We start from the raw sequence: 24,537 nt of genomic DNA, 5'->3' as shown, positions 1-24,537 counted from the left end.
ACAAAGATTAAGTCAAATTTGATCATTGACCTAAATGTAAAATACAAAATGATAATGCTTCTTTAAACAAAAATAAAGAATAAAATCTGCATGACTTTGGATTTGAGGGGGTTTTTTTTAAATATTTTATTTATTTATTTTTAGAGCGGGGAAGGAAAGGAGAAAGTGAAGGACAGAAATATCAACGTGTGGTTGCTTCTTGTGCACCCTCTACTGGGGGCCTGCAACCTGGCCCGCAAGCCAAGTGTGTGCCCTGACTGGGAATGGACCCATTGGGTTCGCAGGCCAGTGCTCAGTCCACTGAGCCACCCCAGCCAGGGCTGATGATGAGTTTTTAAAGTAACAATAGCACAATCCATGAAAGAAAAAATAACTTAGATTTTATTACAATTAAAAACTCCTGATCTTCAAAGACACTGTAAAAGAAATTAAAAGAAAAGCCATTGATCTGGAGAAAATATTTGCAAAACACATATCTGATAAAAGATTTGTGTCCAAAATATAAAAAGCACTCAAAACTCAACAACAAGAAAACAGATAATTTGACTTAAAAATGAGCAAAAAGTTTGAACAGACACATTACAGAAGAATATATACAGTGGCTCAAATGAATATAGAAAATGCTCAAGGTCATTTGTCATTATGAAATTGAAAATTAAACCAGTAATGAGTTACTATACTTCTTTGGGAATTGAAAATTAAAACAGCAACGAGTTACTATACCTATTAAAATGGCTGAAATCCAAAACAACTGACAATACCAATTGCTGATGAAGATGCAGAACAACCATCATTTTTTCATTTATTTTTGGTGGGAATGCAAAATGGTATAGCCACTTTGGAAGACAATTTGGCAGTTTCTTACAAAATGAACACAGTCTTACCATACAACCCAGCAATTTGCCCTACTAGGTATTTAGCCAATTAATTTGAAAATGTATGTCCATACAAAAACCTTGCAGGTGTGTATTTATAGCAGCTGTACTCATAATCGCCAGAAACTGGAAGCAATCAAGAGGTCCTTTGCTGTATGAATGGATAAACAAATTGTTGTATACTCATAGAATGAAATATTACTCAGTGATAAAAAGAAGCTACCAAACTGCAAAAACCAATGATGAAACTTAAATTCATATTACTACATGACAAAGAAAGTCAATATGAAAAAGCAATATTATACATGATTCCAATTACATGACATACTGAAAAAGATAAATAATAGAGATGGTTGAAAAAATGTCAGTGTTTTTCAGGGATCCAGGGTAGCTGATTTGGTTATGCGTAGGGGATTTTTTAGGGTGGTGTAACTACTCTGTATGATTCTAGAATGATGAACATTAAGCATTTATCAAAAGTTCTAGAACATTTACAGCACAAAGAATGAACAGTGTATGCAAATTTAAAATAATCATTTGTGAGGTTGGAGGACTCCAGGTTAAAATACAGAAGGTGACAAAATTCTCTAAATATGCTTAAACTGTATAAAATAACCTCAGTGAAGGAGGTGGGGAAAGAGGTGCTAATTTAAAAAACTGGAAATGAGGAGATACTATAAGACTAAAGGCAAAAGGAATTGCACTCTAGTTGATAGCTGTTTCTCATGGTAGTATAAATTAACAACCTTGAAATAATTATGCATACATATGAAGTATATAGATAGCAGATGATAGAAGCCAGGATTCTAACTTTTGGAATGAGAGGTTTAAGATTGAAAAAAAAGAAGTTTTAAAGATCCTGTGATAACAAAATAGAGTTGAAGAGATGAACATGACCTCATGTTTAGGTTAGTCTAGGCACAGATACGTACACACAGAAATATGTACCTGCTATTAGAAACCAAGATCTGGGTGCTAAGTGTGTTTGTTGCAAAGGTGGTGACCTTGCTTCTAGGCCCTCAGCTGACAGAGCAAGGATATGCACATACAGATATACATATTTTTCTCAGTTTCTAATACCATTCTCCAATAAAAGAACAAGTGGTCCTTGGAGAAATGGCTGATTCTAGCACTGGGGCAGGAAATATAAGACATGATAAGGGAGCATCTTGTAGTTTCAGAAGGTAAGAAAGTGCTAAAAAACAAAACAAAGAGAACAATAAAAAACCACACATGGCCATGGAGTGATGTCAAGGAGATACAGGAATCAACTGAAGGTTCCCAATAGCCAAAACTGAAACAGTTTTAGCAATAAATAAATAAATAAATAAATAAATAAATAAACAAATAAATAAATAAATAGGATTATAATTCAAAGTAGAAACTGAATATCCATGGTACATACTCATATAAATAAACATTGATATATATAAATGAATGAGAGATTATAAACAAATTTCTCACACAGAAGAATTCCAAATATTTTATGCACATAACTCTGCTCTTAAGAAGGTGGATCATGGAGTTTCAGCCAAGATGGAAGAGTAGGTAGATGCTTCACTTCCTCACACAACCAAAAGAAGGACAACAATCAATTTAAAAACAATAAACATCCAGAACTGCCAGAAAATCAAACTGCATGGAGCTCTGACAACCAAGGAATTAAAGAAACATTCATCCAGAATGGTCGGAGGGGCAGAGACAGGCAGCTGGGCAGAGAGGACCCTAGGCAAGGTGATGTACCCCTGGGAAGGTGGGGCTGGCTGACATGGAAACTAAAAACTCAAAACCTCTAGCTGTAAAATACTATGGGAATTGCAAAGGTGGGAGAAACACCTAGACTCACAAGAAAGTTCTTTGGAAAGTGGGGCTAGAGCAGAGTGAGCAAGCAGCATTGTTTCCTCTCTGAGAGGGTTGCCTCTCCATGGAAAATCCCTAAGCTTCCACCCCTTACAATATAGCAGGTGCACTGAGACAAATAAATATGGCCCAAATGTAAGAACAGATCAAAACTCCAGAAAAAGAGCTCAGCAATGAGGGGGTAGATGACCTACCTGATACGGAGTTCAAAACACTGGCAATCGGGATGCTCACAGAATTGACGGAGCTCAGTCCCAAAAAGAAGAAAGAAATGAAGGCTATACAAAGTGAAATAAAGGAAAATATGCAGGGAACCAACAGTGAAGGGAAGGAAACCAGGACTCAAATCAATGATTTGGAGCAGAAGGAATAAATAAACATTCAACCAGAACGGAATGAAGAAACAAGAATTCAAAAAAATGAGGAGAGGCTTAGGAACCTCCAGGACATCTTTAAATGTTCCAACATCTGAATCATAAGGGTACCAGAAGGAGAAGAGGAAGAGCAAGAAATTGAAAATTTATTTGAACAAATAACGAAGGAAAACTTCCCCAATCTGGTGACAGAAATAGACTTCCAGGAAGTCCAGAAAGCCCAGAGTCCCAAAGAAATTGGACCCAAGGAGTAACATGCCAAGGCACATCATAATTACGTTACCCAAGATTAATGATAAAGAGAGAATCTTAAAAGCAGCAAGAAGAAGGGAAAGAGTTACCTACAAAGGAGTTCCCATAAGACTATTAGCTGATTTCTCAAAAGAAACCTTACAGGCAAGACGGGGCTGGAGAGAAGTATTCCAAGTCATGAAAGGCAAGGACCTACATCCAAGATTACTCTATCCAGCAAAGCTATCTGTTTAGAATGGAAGGGCAGATAAAATGCTTCCCAGATAAGGTCAAGCTAAAGGAGTTTGTCATTACCAAGTCCTCATTATATGAAATTTTAAAGGGACTTATCTAAGAAATAGAAAAGATAAAAAACTACGAACAGTAAAATGACAACAAACTTACAACTATCAGCAACTGAACCTAAAAATCAAAAACAAAAACTAAGCAAACAACTAGAACAGGAAGAGAATCACAGAAATGGAGATTACACAGAGGGTTATCAGTGGGGAGGGGGAAGGGGAGAATAGAGTGGAAAAGCTACAGGAAATAAGAAGCATAATTGGTAGGCATAAAGTAGACAAGGGGAGGTTAAGAATAGTATGGGAAATAGAGAAGCCGAAGAACTTATATGTACAACCCATGGCCATGAACTTAGGGGGGTGGGATACTAGTGAATGGGGGCAGTGTGGGGCAGAAAGGGGATAAAGGGAAGAAAACATGGGACAACTGTAATAAGATTATCACTAAAATATACTTAAAAATAAAAAATTAAATTAAAAAATTTATTGTTCAACCAAAAAAAAAAAAAAAGAAAGAAAGAAAGCAAAAGAAGGTGGATCATGACTCCCTACTCCTTATGTGTGAGCTGCACATAAACATTTTATCCCAAAGAGTGCAGTATAGGAAAATAAGAAGGGTAAACTAACGGTGGAGAAGCCTGACAAAACACTACTTCAACTCAGGTAATGAAGTTAGCATCAACAGCGTGTCATATTGATAGTTTGTAGCCTTGATGTGAAGTGACGATAATGATATTTTACCTCTCTGGTCTTTCTCCCCCAAATCCATAACCCAATCTAATCACACACACAGACAAAACCCAATTAGTACCTGACTAGCAGTTCTCACAACTGTCAATGTAATCAAACACAAGAAAAGTCTGAGAAATTGTCACAGCCCAGAGGAGCCGCAAGAGACATAACAATTAAATGTGCTGTGGTATCCAGGATGGAATGTTAGAACATAAAAAGGGATGTTAAGGAAAAACTTGAGGAAATCTTAATAAGGTATGGAATTTAGTTAATAATAATGTATCAATATTGATAGAAATGTACCATAAGATGTTAATAATATGAAAAACTGGGCATGAGATATTTGGGAAGTCTCCATAGCCTCTTCGCAATTTTTCTACAAACCTAAAATTGTTTTAAAATATAAATTTTCTCTTAGAAAATGCTACAAAGGGGGTTGAAAGAAGTTCACTAAGCAGTTCCCAACCCTTTGGTTGTTTCCTGGCTTTTCATTTTTAATTGTTGATCCTCGCCATTTTGTAAAAGCAGGATATCGATAGTGTCAGACACACAAGTGTGGTTGCTGCCTCCCTGCCATTCTAAATGACTGTGTACCTGACTCCCTGCACCTAAATTTTCTGTTGGTTTTCTTAATAAATTTCGTCTGGTAAGAGTTTCACTGTGAGCAATTATCTGAAGCGTTCTGAAAATGAACGGCAAGCAGATGAACCAGACAGCAACATTGATTGAAATAACAATAGTTGCTCTGCTGACCCCAGCTCCATTGCTCTCTCTTATAGCCAGTGTCCGGAAGGGTACATCTGCGTGAAGGCTGGTCGGAACCCCAACTATGGCTACACGAGCTTTGACACCTTTAGCTGGGCTTTCTTGTCTCTGTTTCGACTCATGACTCAAGACTACTGGGAGAACCTTTACCAGCTGGTAAATGTTTAGGTTCATCTGGGTTCACATAACAAAATAACACACTTGGGTATCTTATAAATAACAGAAATTTATTGCTTATAGTTTTGGAGTCTAGGACGTACAAAATCAAGACACCAGCATCCTCACATCCTGGCCAGCACCCACTTTCTGGTGCATAACTGACACCTTCTCACATGTAATCATCTGGTGGAAGGGATAAGGCATCTCTCTGGAGGCTCTTTTTATAAGGCACTAATCTCATTCATGAGGGCTCCACCCTCATGGCCTAAACAGGTCCCCAAAGCCCCACCTTCTAATACCATCACATTGAGCATGAAGAATTCAACACATGAAATGTGGGAGGGGGTCAGGGGACACAGCACTCAGGCCACCAGAGTAAGGTTAAAATTAACATGCATGAGATTTAATTTTGTGAGCATGCATGAAATGAGAAATGTGGACACTTATCTATAACACACTAAAATACAGAGGATGGCCCTGTTTAAATCAAGTGTGTCCAGGATCCCGATTGTTCATTCAGTCAGTATATACATATATTGACAGTTTCTTGTATGAAAGGCATTCTACTAGTCTGTTAAGGATGCAAAGAATATTTACAACTTTGGGTCTATAATCTAGTTGTAGATAATAAAAAGAGCATGTGAAATGATTTTAAAAATCAAATACATATTTTTTTAATTAGACCTATAATTAATTGTGACTAGAAGAGGAGGGAAGAATGATGTTATTTTTAGATGGTGTGGAGAGTAGGCTGCAATGGAAGTGGAGCTCCATTGAAAGGAATTAAAAATACTGTTCTCACTTGTAAATTGTCCTGCACTGTGGATCCTAAGAAAACCATTTTAGTGGGGCTCAAGTGTACATGCAATATATACTCATTTGAAATGTGTGTGTTTACATCAAATGACACTACAGTCAAGCCTCACTATTTAATGTAATTGTACTTGTGCACGCACATTTTGACACCAAAAAATCTTGGCCGAAATACATTGGATGCTAAAAAGCATTCACATTCTGACTGTCTAGTGATGGTAATCAGGTCTTTACTGACATATAAATACTCATGATATGATCCTTGTTTCCTCCTAGACATTACGTGCTGCTGGCAAAACCTACATGATATTTTTTGTCCTGGTGATTTTCTTGGGCTCTTTTTATTTGGTGAATCTGATCCTGGCTGTGGTGGCCATGGCCTATGAGGAGCAGAATCAGTCCACCTTGGAAGAGGCAGAGCAGAAAGAGGCTGAATTTCAGCAGATGCTTGAACAGCTTAAAAAGCAACAGGAAGAAGCTCAGGTACTGAGTAATAACAAACAAAGTGTTATTAGTAGTAGTACTACATTTTTAAGTAGGAATATTTCTGTCAAATTGGAACTGGACTTTCATTTGCTATACAGGCATTCTCATCAGAAACAAGCAAGCTAAAATTGCTTCTGAAGTTTGTCAAAGAACATTTTGGACATTACATTTAAGAAAATTAGCTGGGGGTAGAAAATACATTCAGGATCAGGTTAATAACACAATCGTCTCATGAAACCTGAGGGGAAATCTAATTTTCAGTTTATTTATTTAAAATATTTTATTTATTTATTTTTTAGAGAGGGGAAGGGAGGGAAGAGGAGAGGAAGAGAAATATATTGATGCGTGATTGCTTCTCATGCGCCCCCTAGTGGGTACCTGGCCCACAACCCATGTGCCCAGACTGGGAATCGAACTGGCAACCCTTTGGTTCTCAGGCAGGTGCTCAATCCACTGAACCACACCAGCCAGGGCTGATTTTCAGTTTAATGTGAAAAAGATACATAACTGAAATTTCCAACCATTGTGTTTTACTACTTACATCATTTGAGGTTTTATTCTGAAGTTAGTCTAAAATGTTAACAAGAAAACTTCATGTATACCTTCTCTTAAACATTCTTTGGGGTTTCTACAACACAAAATGTGTGTTCTGCATCCTTTATAAGGCTGTCAGGAAGGCCTTTGCTATTATATTCAAATTTTAAATTCTCATTAATAATAAAGGCTGTTTGGGCTAGGTGCATGGTGATTGGGGCACATGTCTTGATAAGAGACAGAATAACAGTTTTTGACTGAAAAAACAACATAAATTGAAAGCTAAATATCATGGAAAGACAGTGAAATCTAATTCATGTCAGAGACAGAGTGCCTCAAATATATCTGCCAGCATTCGGCATGGTAAGGCTTATTTACCATTATTCTGAGTATCTCATGGCTGCTCTGCATTTTCTTAACGACTAATGATTGAGCATCTTTTCATGTTCTTAATTTCAATATGTATGGCTTCTCTTGAGAAGTGCACGTTCAGATCTTTTGACATTGTATGAGCTGAGCTGTGTGTTTTCTTACTATTAAGTTTTGACGAGGTCAGGCACATGCAGAGTTATTGTTAAGTTTTGAATAGTCTTTATATATTCTGGGAATGAGTCTTTCAGTCCTTTATGATATATAGGCTTTGCAAGTATTTTCTCTCAGTCTGTAACTTCTTTTTACCCACCTAAGGGCATTAAAAAAAAAGATCTTACTTATTTTTAGAGACAGGGGAAAGGAGAGAGAAACAGAGGGAGAGAAACATCGATCAGTTGCCTCTCCCAAACTGGGGACCAGTCCACAACCCAGACATGTGCCCTGACCGGGAATCAAACCGGTGACCTTTCAGTTTCTGGGACAATACCCAACCCACTGATCTATGCTGGTCAGGACCTAACAGCATTTTTTTTTAAATAACAGTTTTTAATTATGATGAAGTACAATTTATCAAACCTTTTTTTGTTTATGTGATCATGCTTTTGTTGTTTGTAAAATTTTTTATCCAAATCAACATCACAAAGATTTTCTCCTATTTTTTCTTCTAAATCATTTATAGTTTTGTGTTTTATATTTAGGTCAATGGCCCATTTTAATTTTTGTGTGAAATGTGATTTATGTGTTGATATTGTTTTGTATATAGGTATGTAATTATTCCAGCACTATTTGTTGAACAAAATACTCATTTTCCCACTAGATTGCCTTTGAACCTTTGTCAAAAGTCAGTGTTCCATATGTGAGTGGATCTATTTCTGGATTATATTCTGTTAAATTGATTCATTTGTCTCTCTTTACACCGATACCACTCTCTTTAATTACTGTACCTGTTTGATAAGTCTTGAAATCACATAGTGGTAGTTTTCCAACTTTGTTTTTCTTTTTCAAAGCTGTTTTGACAATTCTAGGTCCTCTGTAGTTTCAGATGAGCTTCAGAATCAGCTAGGTATTTTCAGTTTGGATAGCGCCTATTGCTATCGTCTTCATCGACTCTTCTCCTGCAGCGTCACATCTTCCACTACTCCCAGCCAGTGTGTTTTCCACCCCAGACACTGTGGTTTCCTTCTCTAAGAGGTTGATCTGCATCTCTTTTATATCTCTCTTGTTTCTAACAATTTAGACACACACAATAAGGTTATTAAAAACTGTTTCAAGTCCTTATCTGGTAATTGTAATATGTATGATATATATTAGTTTTAATTAACTCTTTTCTTCATTCTTAGTCATATATTCCTGATTTTTTTACATTCCTAAAAATCTTCAATTGCATTTTAGAAACTGTTAATTTTACTCTTTGGGGGCTCTAATAGTTTTGTATTCCTATAAAAATTCTTGATCGCTTTTTTGGGACATAGTTACATTACTTAAAAATTTTTCGATCCTTTTGCTTCTCCAGACCTTAGGAGATTTGTTAGGTAGAACTAGGGCAGCACTTAGTTTAAGGTGAATTATTCCCTATTATTTAGTGAAGAACCTTCTGAATACTCTACCCAATATCTCATTTATTCAGTGTCTTCAAAACCATCGCTACATGTATTCTGTTTGTTTTATTGGGTTTTTTCAGGATGGAGAGTAAATCTGATTACTGTTGCTATTTTGGGGCCAGAAACAGAAGTACACAAAACTTTTGTACATAGTGACTTTCTGATATAGAGTGGTTTTTTTCAGCTAGATGGTTCCAGATATTTAAGCATTATTTGAATGACAGTCTACTCTTGGAATTTTTAGTTTCAAAATTTAACTTTTTAATAATACTAAGTGACTTTGAAGAGGTACAACATATAACATTAGATTTTTTTTGAGGCATTTATTGGTGAGACACACATTTAACAATGAATTGCTTAGCTGGTTACCCAGCCCAACCCTATACTTAGCATTTGCTAAATACGATGGCTTTGCTGTCTACATCTTACCACTGGGTACAGAGCAGTAGCATGGTTGTATTTATTGATGTTACGTGGAAAGCTATAAACAAAGTTGATGATACCTCATTCTTGCCAGACAGTTCTACTATAGTTAGGAGTCAATTTCAGATCACTACAAATGAAACACATGTGTAAGATAATAAAATCAAATAGCCATATATAGGGCAAAGAATTTCCTTATTTCAAAATTTTAAATAGATGTCATAAATATTCACAAATTAGATATAACTTTATTTTAAAACATTGGATTATTCTATGATCATTTATTAAAATAAACAGCAATGTGCTTAAAAATGCTACACAGACATCCTGTAAAACATAAGAGTAAGATTGTATTCTGAAATTCAGCCACTTCAAGGTAAGGTAAAATATGGCATCAACTAAAAGAGCATAATCTTTTAAAAGAAGTCACAGTGCACTATATCTAATAGAAGCCTAAGGAGCCTAATTATCTATATATTGATTAGGTCAGCCAAAACATATCGGTTCTTTTCATATAAAGTCAATTATTACATTCTGGTGATCAGATCAGGATTTAACTCAGCTTTAGCTTTATACATAAAAAATTTAAACTGATCCCACGGTAGCTGATACCTGTGGCTTAATACTGACTTGGATGCCATGGTACCAGACCAGTTTTAGTTTCTTATTAACAACACAGGTAACCGTAACCAGTAAGTAGCCAATGACTGAAGGAGAGCAGGGGGTTACAGACAGAGAGAGAAGGAGGGTTAGTCTCCCCAGCAGATCACTGGTTGCCCCAATATAACTTGATTCTTTTAACCACCTGTGACTCTTAAAAAGGTACTATCTAGTCAATGACTCCATGGAGCCTAACATCACGTCCATTTTTATTTAGCATCTATTGAGGGACCTCTTAGTCCTAGTCATTGTCTAGACATGGAAAAAAAATGACATATTCAGCTCAGTGGACTCATAAATCAAATGCAGCTTTAAAAGACAGAGAAAAACAAAACCCAACAAAGAAAAAAAGTGTTGTCATAGATTATCATAATTGTGTTAGTATTTAATTTGTGATCTCTAAATGTTTAATACTGCCCAGCATAGCATATCCCATAATGTATAGTGGTCTGATAGAAAAATGTAGGAGTAAGCTTTAGGATAAAATTAGAAACAGTGGCATTTAAGAGATCTAATATAATTAGGAATAGAATTGAAGCAGATATAGTTAATGTCTTATAGTTTTGAGTCGGATTTTAAAACTGGATGTTTATGTTTAAAATGAAGTATAATCACAGGCAGTCATATGGTTTTATTTTTTATAAAAACAGATACAATGGGTTACGGAGACTATTTTGAATCACACAGCGATGTTATAAGAAAAAAACATTATTCTCTGGGTAGTTATTAAGGACTGTTTATTACTTGTTACAAGAGGAATTCAGCAAGCCAGTTGTGAGAGTAGCACTATTAGGATAAATAAGCAGAGCACTGGCCATGTCACAGAGCTAGGTATAAACAGGTACACAGACATGGGAGGTGACAGGAAACATCTGCCTTTGAGGGATCGTCAAATCACTGGAAATGGAGCAAGTGACAGATTTACGCTGAGGAGTGACACAGAAAATGTGTTGTGTCCGAAGGTTACCATTGTTGCCTTAGAAATCTGTTTTGGTTTTGAGTTATTTGAACTGTTACCCAGAATAGGTAGGGAAATCATGTCTTATGCAAAACAAATTCCGGAAGTGATTTAAATGAACACGAGTTCCAGGATTATGGCAAGGGAATATTACCACAACTTCCTTCGTTTCTAATGACAAGCAAGTCAGTACATGATTAGCACTGCATGTTGCATGCTTGTGTCTATACAAAGTGGAAAGGTGAATTAAGGACTTTATGTGGATGAAGAGGAATTTATGTATATTCATTCTTTCAACAGTGTATATTATGTATATCCTCTGTATCAAGCACAAATATTTAACTTGCTACAGATAAGTCTTCATTTATTCACTTTAGTTTACACATATTTACATTAAACTTATTTATATTTTAAAAGGGCCCTTAATATTTCTCATTTAATGTCATTAATGATCTTAGAAGTGATACTGATGGTCAATAATTCAATAAAAGTTGAGCTGACTATATGCAATTCTATAAATATCCAGGTTCTGATTTAATGTTTCATTTAAACAATAGGCATGGTCATATGCCAAGTTTTGGATCTGGGTTTTCATAATAAATATAGTATTCAATATAAACAGATATCTGTATTATATTTTATGTGTTGCTTAGCTCAACACATAGCTCAACAAATATATTTAGTACTATACAATGGTTGACATCACCGGGATCATGCTAATTCTAGAAACTTTGTAACACTTTTTTTTTTTTTTAAGTTGAGATAAGAAATAAAAGCTATTTAGGAGAGTTTGTTTCTCCTCAGGAAAGACGAAACATAAAGTGCAACATGTCAGAGCGTTAGAAATGAGTTTTACCTTCATTCTTTCCTAAAACATGTTTCTGTTGTATAGATCATTCTGACATAGTTTTTTATGAGATCTTGAAAATTAAAGTTAAGTATGTTCTATTTTTCCTACAACCCTGTTTCAATGTCTCAGGCAGTTGACAGCTTGATGCCTTTTTTTCATCTTTATGTACCAAACGGTAGCTGAGCCCTTTTTTTTAAATGTCAGGTGGCATTCTCATCAATGTGCACAAAAATGCACGGCAAAATTCCTGTCTAATATATAGGTGGTGGAAAAGATGGAACAAAACGGTAGATAGGTTAGAGTTGTTTGTACTTAGTCATGGCATATGTAAAGAGTTGAAACAATATACTCACAATTTAATCATTTCTACTTCCTTAATTATGTTTGAAAAGAGGAATATACTTAATGAGAACAGGAACATCCTTAATGTTATAATAATTTATAAAATTAAAAAAATAAAACTAAATGTGCTATGTAGTAAATTAACATGTCCCTAAGAAAGTGAACTATAGTAATAAATAATTCAAATGAAGTAAGAGGATAAATTAGCCAATACATCTCCACTACTTCTAGCTAGAGATAAAATAGTAAACACTTTAAATGCTTTGAGTTCACAAAAAAAGAAAAGAAAAAAGTATTTTGTCCTAGGTTTAGAAGGAAAAAAATACCACTCCGTTAGTTATTCACAATCACAGCTGGAAGAAACGATCCTATGCATGGAGTTGCAATAGTAACCAGCAACCACCACAAGAAACATCTGCTTTTAAAATGTCTCTGAAATGAAGGTAATTTCAACAGATTAAAAAAAGAAAAAAAACCACACACACTTTCCAGAAGATCTATCAAACCAGACTTTTCTTATCTTAATGCATAGGCTAGCATATTGCTTTATAGTATGCAAAATCATGTCATTATTAATTCTCTTGTAGTAAAGCTCAAGGAAATGACCAGAAGACATAACTTTCACATATAGTTAGACAACATTTGTGCCGTCTCATATATGTTTTAATAGTGCTTCGCTTTGTTTTAAACAGGCAGTTGCAGCAGCGTCAGCTGCTTCGAGAGATTTCAGTGGAATAGGTGGTTTAGGAGAACTGTTGGAAAGTTCTTCAGAAGCATCAAAGTTAAGCTCCAAAAGTGCTAAGGAGTGGAGGAACAGAAGGAAGAAAAGAAGACAGAAGGAGCGTCTTGAAGGAAGCAACAGAGAGGGAGACAGGTTTCCCAAATCTGAATCCGAAGACAGTGTCAAAAGAAGAAGCTTCCTTTTCTCCATGGATGGAAACCGACTGACTAGTGACAAGAAGTTCTACTCCCCTCATCAGGTACGGTTTTCTACTAATTGCTCCGATTGATTTGTCATTGCTGTTGCTTTTTAATTGCTGTATTATGTTTTGCTATTTTCTTGTAATATCTGATTTAAATGAGGGACAAGTAAATAACATCCAATATAATTATTTAAATTTGTATCATACATAATCTTTAAATGAAACTTTTATTAAACCATTAACTTTTAATTTAAGGTAATCAGCTTTAGATGTTGCACTATTTTGAGACCATGTTTTTTCATCTGCTTTTTGGGAGGGTGGGAGTGTAGGGAGTGAAACCTATCTATTATACTTTTCAGGGAGACAGTTTTGCAATCTTTTGCTTAACTTTTTCTTTCTGAGACCTCAAATGAATTTTTCTTGTTTTCTGGGTTTCTGCCTTTGTTATCTGTGGTCTTGATTGCAACATATGTATAACTCTAGAAAAGAAATGTCTCTGGATTTTGCCTCCATTTTCTGATATGAAAACTGTACTGTTGCGAGTCTCCATTATACTGATATGGTGTCATTTGTGATATTAGAATGATATTTTGACATAAATGCTCTTGAAGAGAATTAAATAGTCTGTTTTTGCTCTGATTTAATGTCAGGAACCAATTCTTCAGCATATTTTCAAGTCAAAGAGAAAAAATAGTTTCAAATTTTCTTCTTCAATAAGTTTTTGCTATTATATAAAGAATAAATAGTTATAAATTTATGATAAGTACAGTTTTGACTTTAAACACTATTTGGTTCCATTAAAATTTCATGTACTATAAATTATTAACTATTCTAATCATAGTAATCTGAGTCATAATCATGCTCTAATGTTTTGAGGGACACTCTATATAATTAAGATTAATTATATAGACCTTAAAGCATCTATATGATTAAAGCAAAAAAATGTACATCAACCAAGCATATGATGTCCTCCTTATAAGGAACAAAAACTATTTTAAAAATTGGAGTGATAAGTACAAAATTCATTGTTTAGCCCTGGGTTGGGAGGAAAAGGCATATACAAGTTATCAATGGGTGTTTAAATTATAATCTTTATTGAGTATGTAAATATTTTTTAAATTTCATTCTATACTAATAATTTATAACTTGAATTCTCATATTAGGACAAATAGTTATGCACACACAAAAAGCTATAAGGTGAAAATCATTTTCCTACAGATAATGCTGGTATCAAGAGATCCAACAACTATCTTGCTTAACACAAAGCAGGGTAGTACATCAGTATAACATATTTCGGTTTAACTTCAACCTCTATAGGACCATATTTTTTTGGCTTAAACCGTCATCCTTGATATATCTTAGCATTATTAAAACTATTAATAGTAGTAGTATTTGACACCATAGCATCATGATTGATGTCACAAAGCTTGTGTTCACACTTCAGTTCCAAATTAGTTCTGTGGCCCTGGTTGAGCCATTTTACTTTGTTAAATTTCTGTAAAATGGGATAATAACATCCACCTTAAACAGCTATGGGAGAGTAAGCAATATATGGAATACCTATATGAAAAATAGTAAAGCTCTTGTTAAGTTAAAATGGGTAAATCAATTCCAAATGAGGAAAACTAGAAATTTGAGTAGTTTCAATTACTCACAAATGTTTATGCATAGTAGCAGCATTTACATGAGTACATCTACATGTTTTTTAAACACTATTTGTCCACCATTGTTTCATCATGGTGCTTAAATAAAAACTTGTGGATTAGTTCATCAGCCAACCAACAAATATATACAGTATTAATCACTTACTCTGTGATGGAAACAGGCCTAGATACTGAAAATATCTCAGTGAACAAAAGCTACAGTGTACAATTCACTGACCTCATGGAACTTCTTATTAAAGGTGGAGACAGGCAATAAGTAAGATAAATCAGCTATGGACTGTGCTAGAAGGTGATAAGTGCTGTGGGAATAAATCAATAAAAGCAGGAAAGGAGGATCAGGGTTACTAACTGGAGGTAAACATTTTAAATAGGGTCGTTTGGAAAAACTTCACTGTAAAAAAGACATTTCAGCAAAGATTTAGAGGTGGCAAGGGAAGAGGCTCCCTCCCTCATGGGAGAACATTCCAGGCTCCTCCAGCAAGTGTTAAGCCCCTGATAGGGTCGCGTGTCAGAATGCTCCATGAGCAGCTGGGAGGCCTGTGTTGAGTGAGCCACAGGGAGGCCACGGCAGAGGGAAATTAGTTGACAGCCAGAGTTTAAATACTAAAAACAGAATCAGAATAAACATATATTATATGTCATTCATTTTATATTTGTAGATGGAGATGCAGTGAGCTAGGTAGATTGGTAGGTACGTGGATAGATAGGTAGGTAGGAGATATTTAAAAATTAAAAGAAAAAGCCTACTAGGCTTCTTTTACACACCTCTCTAAAAGACACAGAGATCGTTAACTCAACTCAAGCAAAAAGGTACCAGAGCAAATTATAGTTTCTTGTTTTGTAAACAAACAAACAAACAAACAGAAGACTCTTTCTGTTGGGAAAGAGAACCCACGAAGGTAGTGGGGACAGGAAGCGTAAGGTGGGCAGGGTATAGTGTTCAAACCAGAGGAGCTTTACATTATTTTATTTTTGAATAGATAATACATGTTCATAATACAACATGCAAAAAGTGTTTAAAGGTATACAATGAAAAGTAAATCTCTGAGACACCGAGACAATTCATTTTAAACCAGAAGTTTTGTAGCTAAAATGAAGTATAATTGTTGACTAATTGAAAACATTGATACGGTACATATATTTAACTCGAAATGCTATTAAGTAGGTATCTCTAACAAGTACTGAACATCTTCGAATTCCCTGCATGGTCTTCCATCTTGACCTCTCCCAGTTCCTTCCTAGTTCAGCCCCACGTGCAGCATTGTGTTTTACAGACTGAATTTCTTCCATTCTCCTTTTTGTAGTTGCAAGTTAAGAAAGGGGGTTCAGATTTACCTTCTTGGACCAAGGGAACAGAAAACCCTGGGGTTTGTTTTGGCATGCCTGAGGCAAAGAAAGATGATCTTTTGGTCCTTGAAGCACAACAGCTGGTTTTCCCTGGAGAAAGGACTGTCACAGCTGTGGGTATTCCCTCCACTCTGCTGCATCATTTAGTGTGTTATTTTTGGTTTCTTTTCTCTGAATACTATTTTTGTTATCTTCTTTTTCAGCCTCTACTGCCTGAAAGTTGTGCTCACACCCTTTATTATACTTTCCAAAGAGTGAATAGGAATTTCAAATAAACTCAAAGATCTGGAACGCCTTTGAAAACACTCTGACATAAAAACATGCAAATTAAAAGCATGTACATTCTGAACATAGCATACATCAAATACTCCCAACCAATATCATGGATACGGAATTTCAGTTCCCAAAGGCAATCTCTGCACATAAGTATGTTAAGATGATTACACTGAACCGTCCTAGGGATTAATGTAAGACAAAGTTAGTTTCCTCTGAGAGTAAGGAGAGGTCCGCCTGCATAGAACCACCCTGAATGTGTGGCGAATATTCAAATTCCAGAGTCTTACCCCCTGCTTACTGAGTTCCAATTCCAAAAGCAAGGACCTAAAAATACATACTAAAGTTTCAAAAACAAGTCTGAACATAGCCAATATTACACTGATAATTTAAATTGAGTCTGAAGAGATTAAAATCATTAAAATTTTTATGGGGGGGTGCTGAATTAATGTCTTCCCAATGTCCAATTTCTTGATCAGTCTGATGAATGGATGATCGGCCTCATTGCTGACAGTGAGTAGACAACCCGCTGCACAAACTGTGTGGCGACAGGCACAGTCGCAGGCAGGACAGACCAGGCAGGCAGTAATTCCTGGGGCTATCCTAACCAAACCCAGAGCAACAGCACATTTTTTAATGAACAGTCTCTTCCCAGAACCTCACTCTGACAGAGGGCACCAAAGATTATTTCAGTGCTTTGTAGTCTGGGAAAAGCCATAAAAAAGCTCCAAATGGGGCCTAAAAAAATCAACATGACCTAATTAGGCAGAGAGACCAGAATAAATTTGATGGAGTCTGCCTTTCCTATGTTTTTTCCACTGAAGTTATTTTATTTGGTTTTACAGTGAAGCTTGGAGAAAGAGAGGGAAGGTCCAGGCATCTCCATGCTGGCATGTGGCTATGTATGCATGTGTGGGTATGTGTACGTACACATATTACCCTGGCTCCGCAGAGCCGTAGGAAAGGTCGTGAGAGACAAAGGTGGGGGAGCTACAGGGAATGTCACAGTTAAGGAGGAAAGGAATAAGCGAAGATTCTGCAGACTCAGTAAAGATGTTTTTGAAAACTCTCATCAAGGGTAGAATAAACACAGAATTATTTTGTGCTGCTAGTTTAACACCTATCCAAAAAGTGAAAGAAGGGATTTATTGCTAAATCCTCATTTTCCTGTACCAGAAACTGTTAACTTGATTTATTGGTGAGTACATGGAAGGCAAAGAGATTTTGAACCATCCAGTTCCTTTTAATAAAATTAAAGTGAGATCAGAAGAATAAGCTGTCTTCCACATTACCCTCTAAGTCATGTATATCTGTCTTACTTTTTAAAGCTGTGTTAAATGTTAAATAAGAAAATAGTTTACATAGCAATTTAGAAATATGCTCTGTTGTCATTAATACGATATACATTCTCTCAAATAATGCGAATCGTCATTAGGCATTTGGGAAACTGTTAGCAAATTTGGAAGACAGCATCATAGGTAAATTACATGACTTCTGTTCCCATGTGGATAGAGACAAGCAGGCCCAGAAAAAGAATAATTTCCTTTTAGAAGTCAAAAGAAGCAACTGAAGAGATAATTGTTTTGTTTTTAAATCATTATCCAGACGTAAAATATTTGCTAGTAAGTCAAATATTTGAAATCTTAGCCTACAGTCTAAGTCAAACTATAATTTCCCAAGTTGTATGCCCTTTCAGACCATAGTATTTGGGTGTGAAAGCCACCTGCTACTTGTTTAACCACCACTCCCACCAAAAAAAATGAAAACAAATCACTTGTCCTCTTCAGCATGAGGTTCCAACCCTATAATATCATGAGTTAAAAATCCACCTCACAGTACTAGATGAAGATTAAAGGAAGTGGTCATGCACAAAGTAAACTGCAAATCGGGATTCTTAATAACAAAAAAAAACACTTTATATTTAAACTTGCATTGTGATCTATAACAAATATACCAAAATATATGTGTTCTCCATAAACTTGATTGCGTGTGTTTAAGAGCAAGACTATTTTAACTCCAAAAGCAAATAGATTCTGCAATATTAGGACTTTTGTTAAATAATTCTGTGTGTCCCCCCATTCCTTTCTTCCTTGCTCTCTCCTCAGTCTCTGTTAAGTATCCGTGGCTCCCTGTTTTCCCCACGACGCAATAGCAAAACAAGTATTTTCAGCTTCAGAGGTCGGGCAAAGGATGTTGGTTCTGAAAACGACTTTGCTGATGACGAGCACAGTACATTTGAAGACAGCGAGAGCAGGAGAGACTCACTGTTTGTGCCCCACAGACATGGAGAGCGACGCAACAGTAACGTTAGTCAGGCCAGTATGTCATCCAGGATGGTGCCAGGGCTTCCAGCCAGTGGGAAGATGCACAGCACTGTGGATTGCAATGGTGTGGTTTCCTTGGTGGGTGGACCATCAGCTCTAACCTCACCTACTGGACAACTGCCAGAGGTGATAATAGATAATAAGTTAGCTACTACTGACATTATACACCAATTTGAAATAATCAAGGCCTAGGTGCTTTAGCCTGTTTTACCATCCTGCTTCCCCAAAATGAAAGTCCTTAAAAATTACATATAATATCTTGAATGCAAAACAACAGACTTGTTAGACCAATTGAACTGTATGGGACTATTAGCTTTCAAATGCTTTAGGTTAAAAGAGCCCAGTTTTTACAACCTGGGATAAAACTCATATCTGCAAATTTGGTAGACCTACCCACAGAAAATAATGAGCACTTTAACAACCAAATCATTACTATAGATATATGTTCGCCCAAAATGGTATAATTAATTATTCATATTCTGGAAATTTCATATACTTAAATTAAACATTGTAATAAGCAATGAAGATAATGGGCAGTTTTTATGTAACTATCAATATTTCAGTGACTCTAAAATGTTTTCATATTTATTAAAATGACTCTAAAATGTTATTTCTTACAAAATGGCACATAGAAATGTTGAAGAATATCTCAGGAAAGCACACACATTTCATTGTACACCTGTGTTTGTGCATGAATAAAATTGGCCCCTGTATGTCAATATTGTCAATACAGCCTCAAGTGAAAGAATTTAGCCTTGGGACTATATAATCCTTATTTGTTTGGGGGCGGGGGGGAGATTGATCTGATCATTAATCATTGAAATAATCAGTAAAACAATTTGAATTTGAATAAAATGAAACAATATATGACATTAGCATGCTTATGAAATTTTCCCTGAAAATGCGAGCAGCTTCTGCAATATAATTGCCCTGTACAATTGTGTTCTAACTGATGAATTCTTGTCAAAGGGAATCACCTGTGATAATTTAAAAAACTGTTTATAACTTGAAAACAAATTCAGTATTTTATTATTACTTGAAAATTGTTACTTGGAAAAATTGCATGTAGCATGATTTGCCAAAGAAATGCTATGTGGTGTTGTATTATTCACTGAAAAGGGTGGTTTGAGCCATCAGTATTTGGTTTGCAGGGCACCACCACTGAAACAGAAGTCAGAAAGAGAAGGCTAAGTTCTTACCAGATTTCAATGGAACTTCTGGAGGATTCCTCTGGAAGGCAAAGAGCCATGAGCATCGCCAGCATCCTGACCAACACAATGGAGGGTAAGGAGCAGGCCGTGAGACAGGCAGCTTTTTATGGTCATATGCTTTGTGGAACTAGGTCTTCTCTTTAAATTACCACAGTCAATTACCCAGGATCAGAACTGTAGAATAGACCTAAGTAGATGATATATGGACCCATTACGTTCACATTAATTATAAACACTAATATTGTTCTTATTTCTTTTTGACTTGGGTCCTTATCTTCTCTGCAGAATGATATGTTCCCACTTGATATTATATCAGTGATGACTTACCCTTATGTCACATTTTCCTTCAGCAATTAGAGTAAATGCGTCCCTTTTTAAGTATCGGTATAAAGAAGAACAAAGAAACATCTCTTTCAAACTTCAGTCTGTTTTCCAGGAAAGGAGGTGGTGATGCAGTTGAGAAGCATATGAATGAGTTGGAATAAATCAAAATAAGTGCTCCACTTCAACAGGGACCCTAAAAAAAGATCTTGCCTCCCGTCCTACATTCACAGAAACCATTACAGTGCTACAAAGGAGAGCTGACACAATGCTTATTGATTTTGACCCAAGGGAATAGGAAGTAACTATCAGTCCCTGTTCATTCATTAAATAAGTCCCCACTTCTTGAAGTTTAGAAGGATATTGCATGAGTACTGCAAGGTGTAAGTCAATTATATAAGTCATATCTGTTCTTTAGAAGCACCAATTATATTTTGTATTTTGTTCTATTGTTGTATTGGATACATGAAGAGTCACATAATTATTGTGTAGTAGGATTCATCCATTAAAATAGCTAGTAATTTTTTTACATATTAGGCTAAAATTCTGAAACACATAAGAAAATACACCAGAAGTAGATTTGGGTCTGAATCTATACTAAAAAAGTACATATTCCTCATTGTGTGCAAGATCGATGCTGGTGTGGAGACAATCAGAGGAGAGAATAAGTCACACACATTAATAAGCATCACAGCTTTAGCCAGTGTTCTCAATAAGGTACTTTCAAAGTAAATAACATTGTTTGACATGCTTAATATTCCTGTAAAGTTGATAAAAATTTCTGTTTGGATACAGAGAATATAGCAATTTAATCAACATTTATCTAAGTTATTATAATGGTAATGAAATTAGTTTGAAGCAAAATATTAAAGTCAAAGTGTTTAGTTTTTGTATTTAATTAACGGATAAATAAACCCTATTTTATGACATTTTAATGAATATTTTATGAAAATATTTAATGGGATTGTCTTCTCAAGTGTGTTAAGCTATTATATAAACTTCTATTCCCCAAGTAGAAGCATCGATTTTATCAAATGATATATAATCTAGAGCACAATAATTCATTTTAAATGTTATTTACTACTCTTCCTGTTTATTAATCCTCCAGAACTTGAAGAATCTAGACAGAAATGTCCACCCTGCTGGTACAGATTTGCCAATGTGTTCTTGATCTGGGATTGCTGTGATGCATGGTTAAAAGTGAAGCATCTTGTGAATTTAATCGTTATGGATCCATTTGTTGATCTTGCCATCACTATTTGCATTGTCTTAAACACCCTCTTTATGGCCATGGAGCACTATCCAATGACTGGTCAATTCAGTAGTGTGTTGACTGTAGGAAACCTGGTAAGTTTATTTGAAGTTTACTTATTTCCTTGGGCAGGAGTAGGAGATGTAGATGGAAAAAGAAATCCATCTGTGCTGCACTGAAACAAAACTCATATCCTCTTTTTTCATGGGAAAAAAGTGTGAAGTAATATTATAGGGAATGTCAGTGATAAGGTCTAAAATTCAACTAGTTTGAACACTGATTCTTTGGAGCAATGTCCAGGCTGATCAATAAAGGTGTCTGACCCGTTGTAAACTTGTTAAAGTTTTTATTGTCATTCTTTTTTTAAAATTGATTTTAGAGGGGGAGAGAAAGAGATTAAAAAACACATAGATTTATTGTTCCATTTATTTATGCATTTATTGGTTAATGCTTGTACGTGTGTTGACCAGGGATTGAATTGGCAACCTTGGTGCATCTGGATAACACTCTAACCAACTGAGCTACCCGGCCGGGGCCTTATTGTCATTCTTGCTGGACATATAGGTCTAGAGAAACCATGCGATGTAACTCTAGTTCCACAAACATTAAGTTTTAACACATGACCTTTGAAGAGGTCATGTCCATTGAGAGGAACATACAGGCTGATTTCTGTAAGAAAGAGAGCAGAGTAGTTTTAAATTGAATTATCTAATACAGTGATTTTCAACATTTTTCATCTCATGGCACACATAATCTAATTACTAAAATTCTGTGGCACACCAAAAGTTACATTATATTTTTTTGCTGATCTGACCAAAAATAGATATAATTTTGATTCACACAGGATGGCTATTGTGTTGGCTGTTGTTATTTTTTATTTGAAAATCTAAGGGAAAAGAGGTCAGTGCCCCTGACTAAGTAGTCAGATACTGCATGTTTTAAAAATTCTTGTGGTGCATGTGTTGAACATTGAGAATCTAATAAAATACTTCAGTTGTATTCACACAGAGAAGGAATAGTTGGCAGAAATGCATTTGTAATTTAGCCATACTTTGGTTCAAATTACTAGAGCAGGCATCTATGTATGTATGTGCCGACATGTACTTTTCCTCCTAAATTATATAAATGTTTGGAATGGATAAAGAAGGAAAGTGTCTATGTAGTTTATTAATCAAGACCTATCTTTTTGGCACAAGACAGAAACAAACTCAAACTAACTTAAGAGGGGGAAAAACCTGACTCATGGAATAGAAAGGAATGATAAACTACCACACCACATAAAGGGTAATTTTGTAGTTGAGCTCCAGGAAATTGCTTTAACCAAGGACTTGGATGGAGCTGAAATGCTCATTGCATCTTGTGTCTCTAGTCAGGAGACGTGCTTAGCCATAACTCACTGGTTTTATATCTTGCAGCATCTGCACTGAAAAAGGACTGGCTCTCTCTTTCGGTTTCAGTTCAAATACTCTCATGATAGGAGGACTCTGTTTGACCCAGCTGGGATTAGATGTTCACTTCTTCTTTAATAAGCCTTGGCTGGAGTGGAGTCATATGAAAGCATGGCAGTCTTAAGGACCCAAACCCCAATAGAAGGTAGAAAAGAAGTACTAGACAGACAGATGAATCAAATTGCATAAACATCTACCTCAATAAGTGGTTTCAACTTCACTGAATCGTTAGTCTCAGTAGAACTCCACCAGATTCTTGAGATCTTCATCTTTGGCACCTGTGATACTGATTTTTTTCCTAATTTTTCCTTGATTTTTCCACCCAGTTCAACTCTGCCTCCTTTTCTGAATTTATTTTCTTATACCTATCACAGCTATGTTTTTCACTCCATGTTTTTATGTAACCAGTAACTCTAGCAATTATTTACTGTTGTGATATAAGCTGTGCTTCAGTCCTGTATTTCCAGTGTTCTAGCTCTTTGCTCAGGGACAACTTCATATTATTTTATTTTATTTTATTTTATTTTTTTTGAATATTTTATTTATTTATCTTTAGAGCAAGGGGAAGGGAGGGAGAAAAAGAGGGAGAGAAGCATCAGTGTGTGGTTGCCTCTTGCATGCGTCCTCCCAGGAACCTGGCCTGCAACCCAGGCATGTGCTCTGACTGGGAATCGAACCTGTGACCCTCTGGTTTGCAGGCTGGTGCTCAGTCCACTGAATCACACCAGCCAGGGCACTCAGGGACAACTTTAAACACAACATGTAAGAGCTGAAATATGATCTTTCCCTGAATTTATTAAAAATCCTAACAAATATCACTTCACTTGTGTGATACCTCTAGTAGTGCCCTTTCAGCCTCAAAGATAGGAATCTTACAGCTATTTTGACTTGTTTTCCCCTTATTTCTTGTATACACACTGATATAAAAGCTCATTACTACTTCTTTCAAGATATGTCTTTTTTAATCCTATAACTACTATTAAAATAATTTTTCTAGTTCTCTGTACTTAACATGCTGTTACCTTGCTAAAGTATCTATTTTCTGTATTTATGGATCAACACTCTTTGCTGGTTTTCAAGACTCCCCGCACCCCATCTAAACCCATCCTTCTTAGACCATCTTATTGTCCATTGTTTCTTAATCAGTCACCATCGGCCCCATCAGACTAGCCTTGTCACTACACCACACAAACACCACGCAAATGTTTATATAGTGACATATCAGAAAATATCTCATCGTTGCCTGTGTCACATTTAGAATTCGGCTCATCACCTCATCTTAATTCTTCATATGCTTTAATGTTCAGGTCTCGCTTCATCTCCTCTAATGACACTCAGTCCAATTAAACACTCTTTTCTTAAATGCAAATGCATTTGTGAATAAAACATGATTGCATATTAAACACTTTCTTGTATCTTTGTTTTATCATAATTCTT

The 24,537-nt window shown here is 35.7% G+C and overlaps 1 protein-coding gene across 9 annotated transcripts in view; it reads left to right on the top strand.

Moving 5' to 3' along the window:
- The window catches only part of SCN3A (sodium voltage-gated channel alpha subunit 3), a 115,516-nt gene that overhangs the window by 41,254 nt on the left and 49,725 nt on the right, over positions 1 to 24,537 (top strand). For 5 of the 9 annotated variants that reach the window (XM_024579795.3, XM_045187344.2, XM_045187343.2 and 2 more), the window contains 6 exons: positions 5,154 to 5,295; positions 6,388 to 6,594; positions 13,030 to 13,317; positions 18,650 to 18,994; positions 20,020 to 20,152; positions 21,509 to 21,747. In XM_024579795.3, the coding sequence (XP_024435563.2) occupies positions 5,154 to 5,295; positions 6,388 to 6,594; positions 13,030 to 13,317; positions 18,650 to 18,994; positions 20,020 to 20,152; positions 21,509 to 21,747 (1,354 nt within the window). Of the gene's footprint in view, positions 1 to 5,153; positions 5,296 to 6,387; positions 6,595 to 13,029; positions 13,318 to 18,649; positions 18,995 to 20,019; positions 20,153 to 21,508; positions 21,748 to 24,537 lie in introns of those variants that run through there. The other 4 variants (XM_024579800.3, XM_024579801.3, XM_045187346.2 and 1 more) reach the window with 3 other exon arrangements.

The sequence above is a fragment of the Desmodus rotundus genome, chromosome 2, assembly GCF_022682495.2.
Source record: "Desmodus rotundus isolate HL8 chromosome 2, HLdesRot8A.1, whole genome shotgun sequence".
In the NCBI taxonomy this organism is placed as follows: Eukaryota; Metazoa; Chordata; class Mammalia; order Chiroptera; family Phyllostomidae; genus Desmodus; species Desmodus rotundus.
The sequence above is the reverse complement of the archived record's forward strand: the minus strand, read 5'-3'. Positions and strand labels throughout refer to the sequence as shown.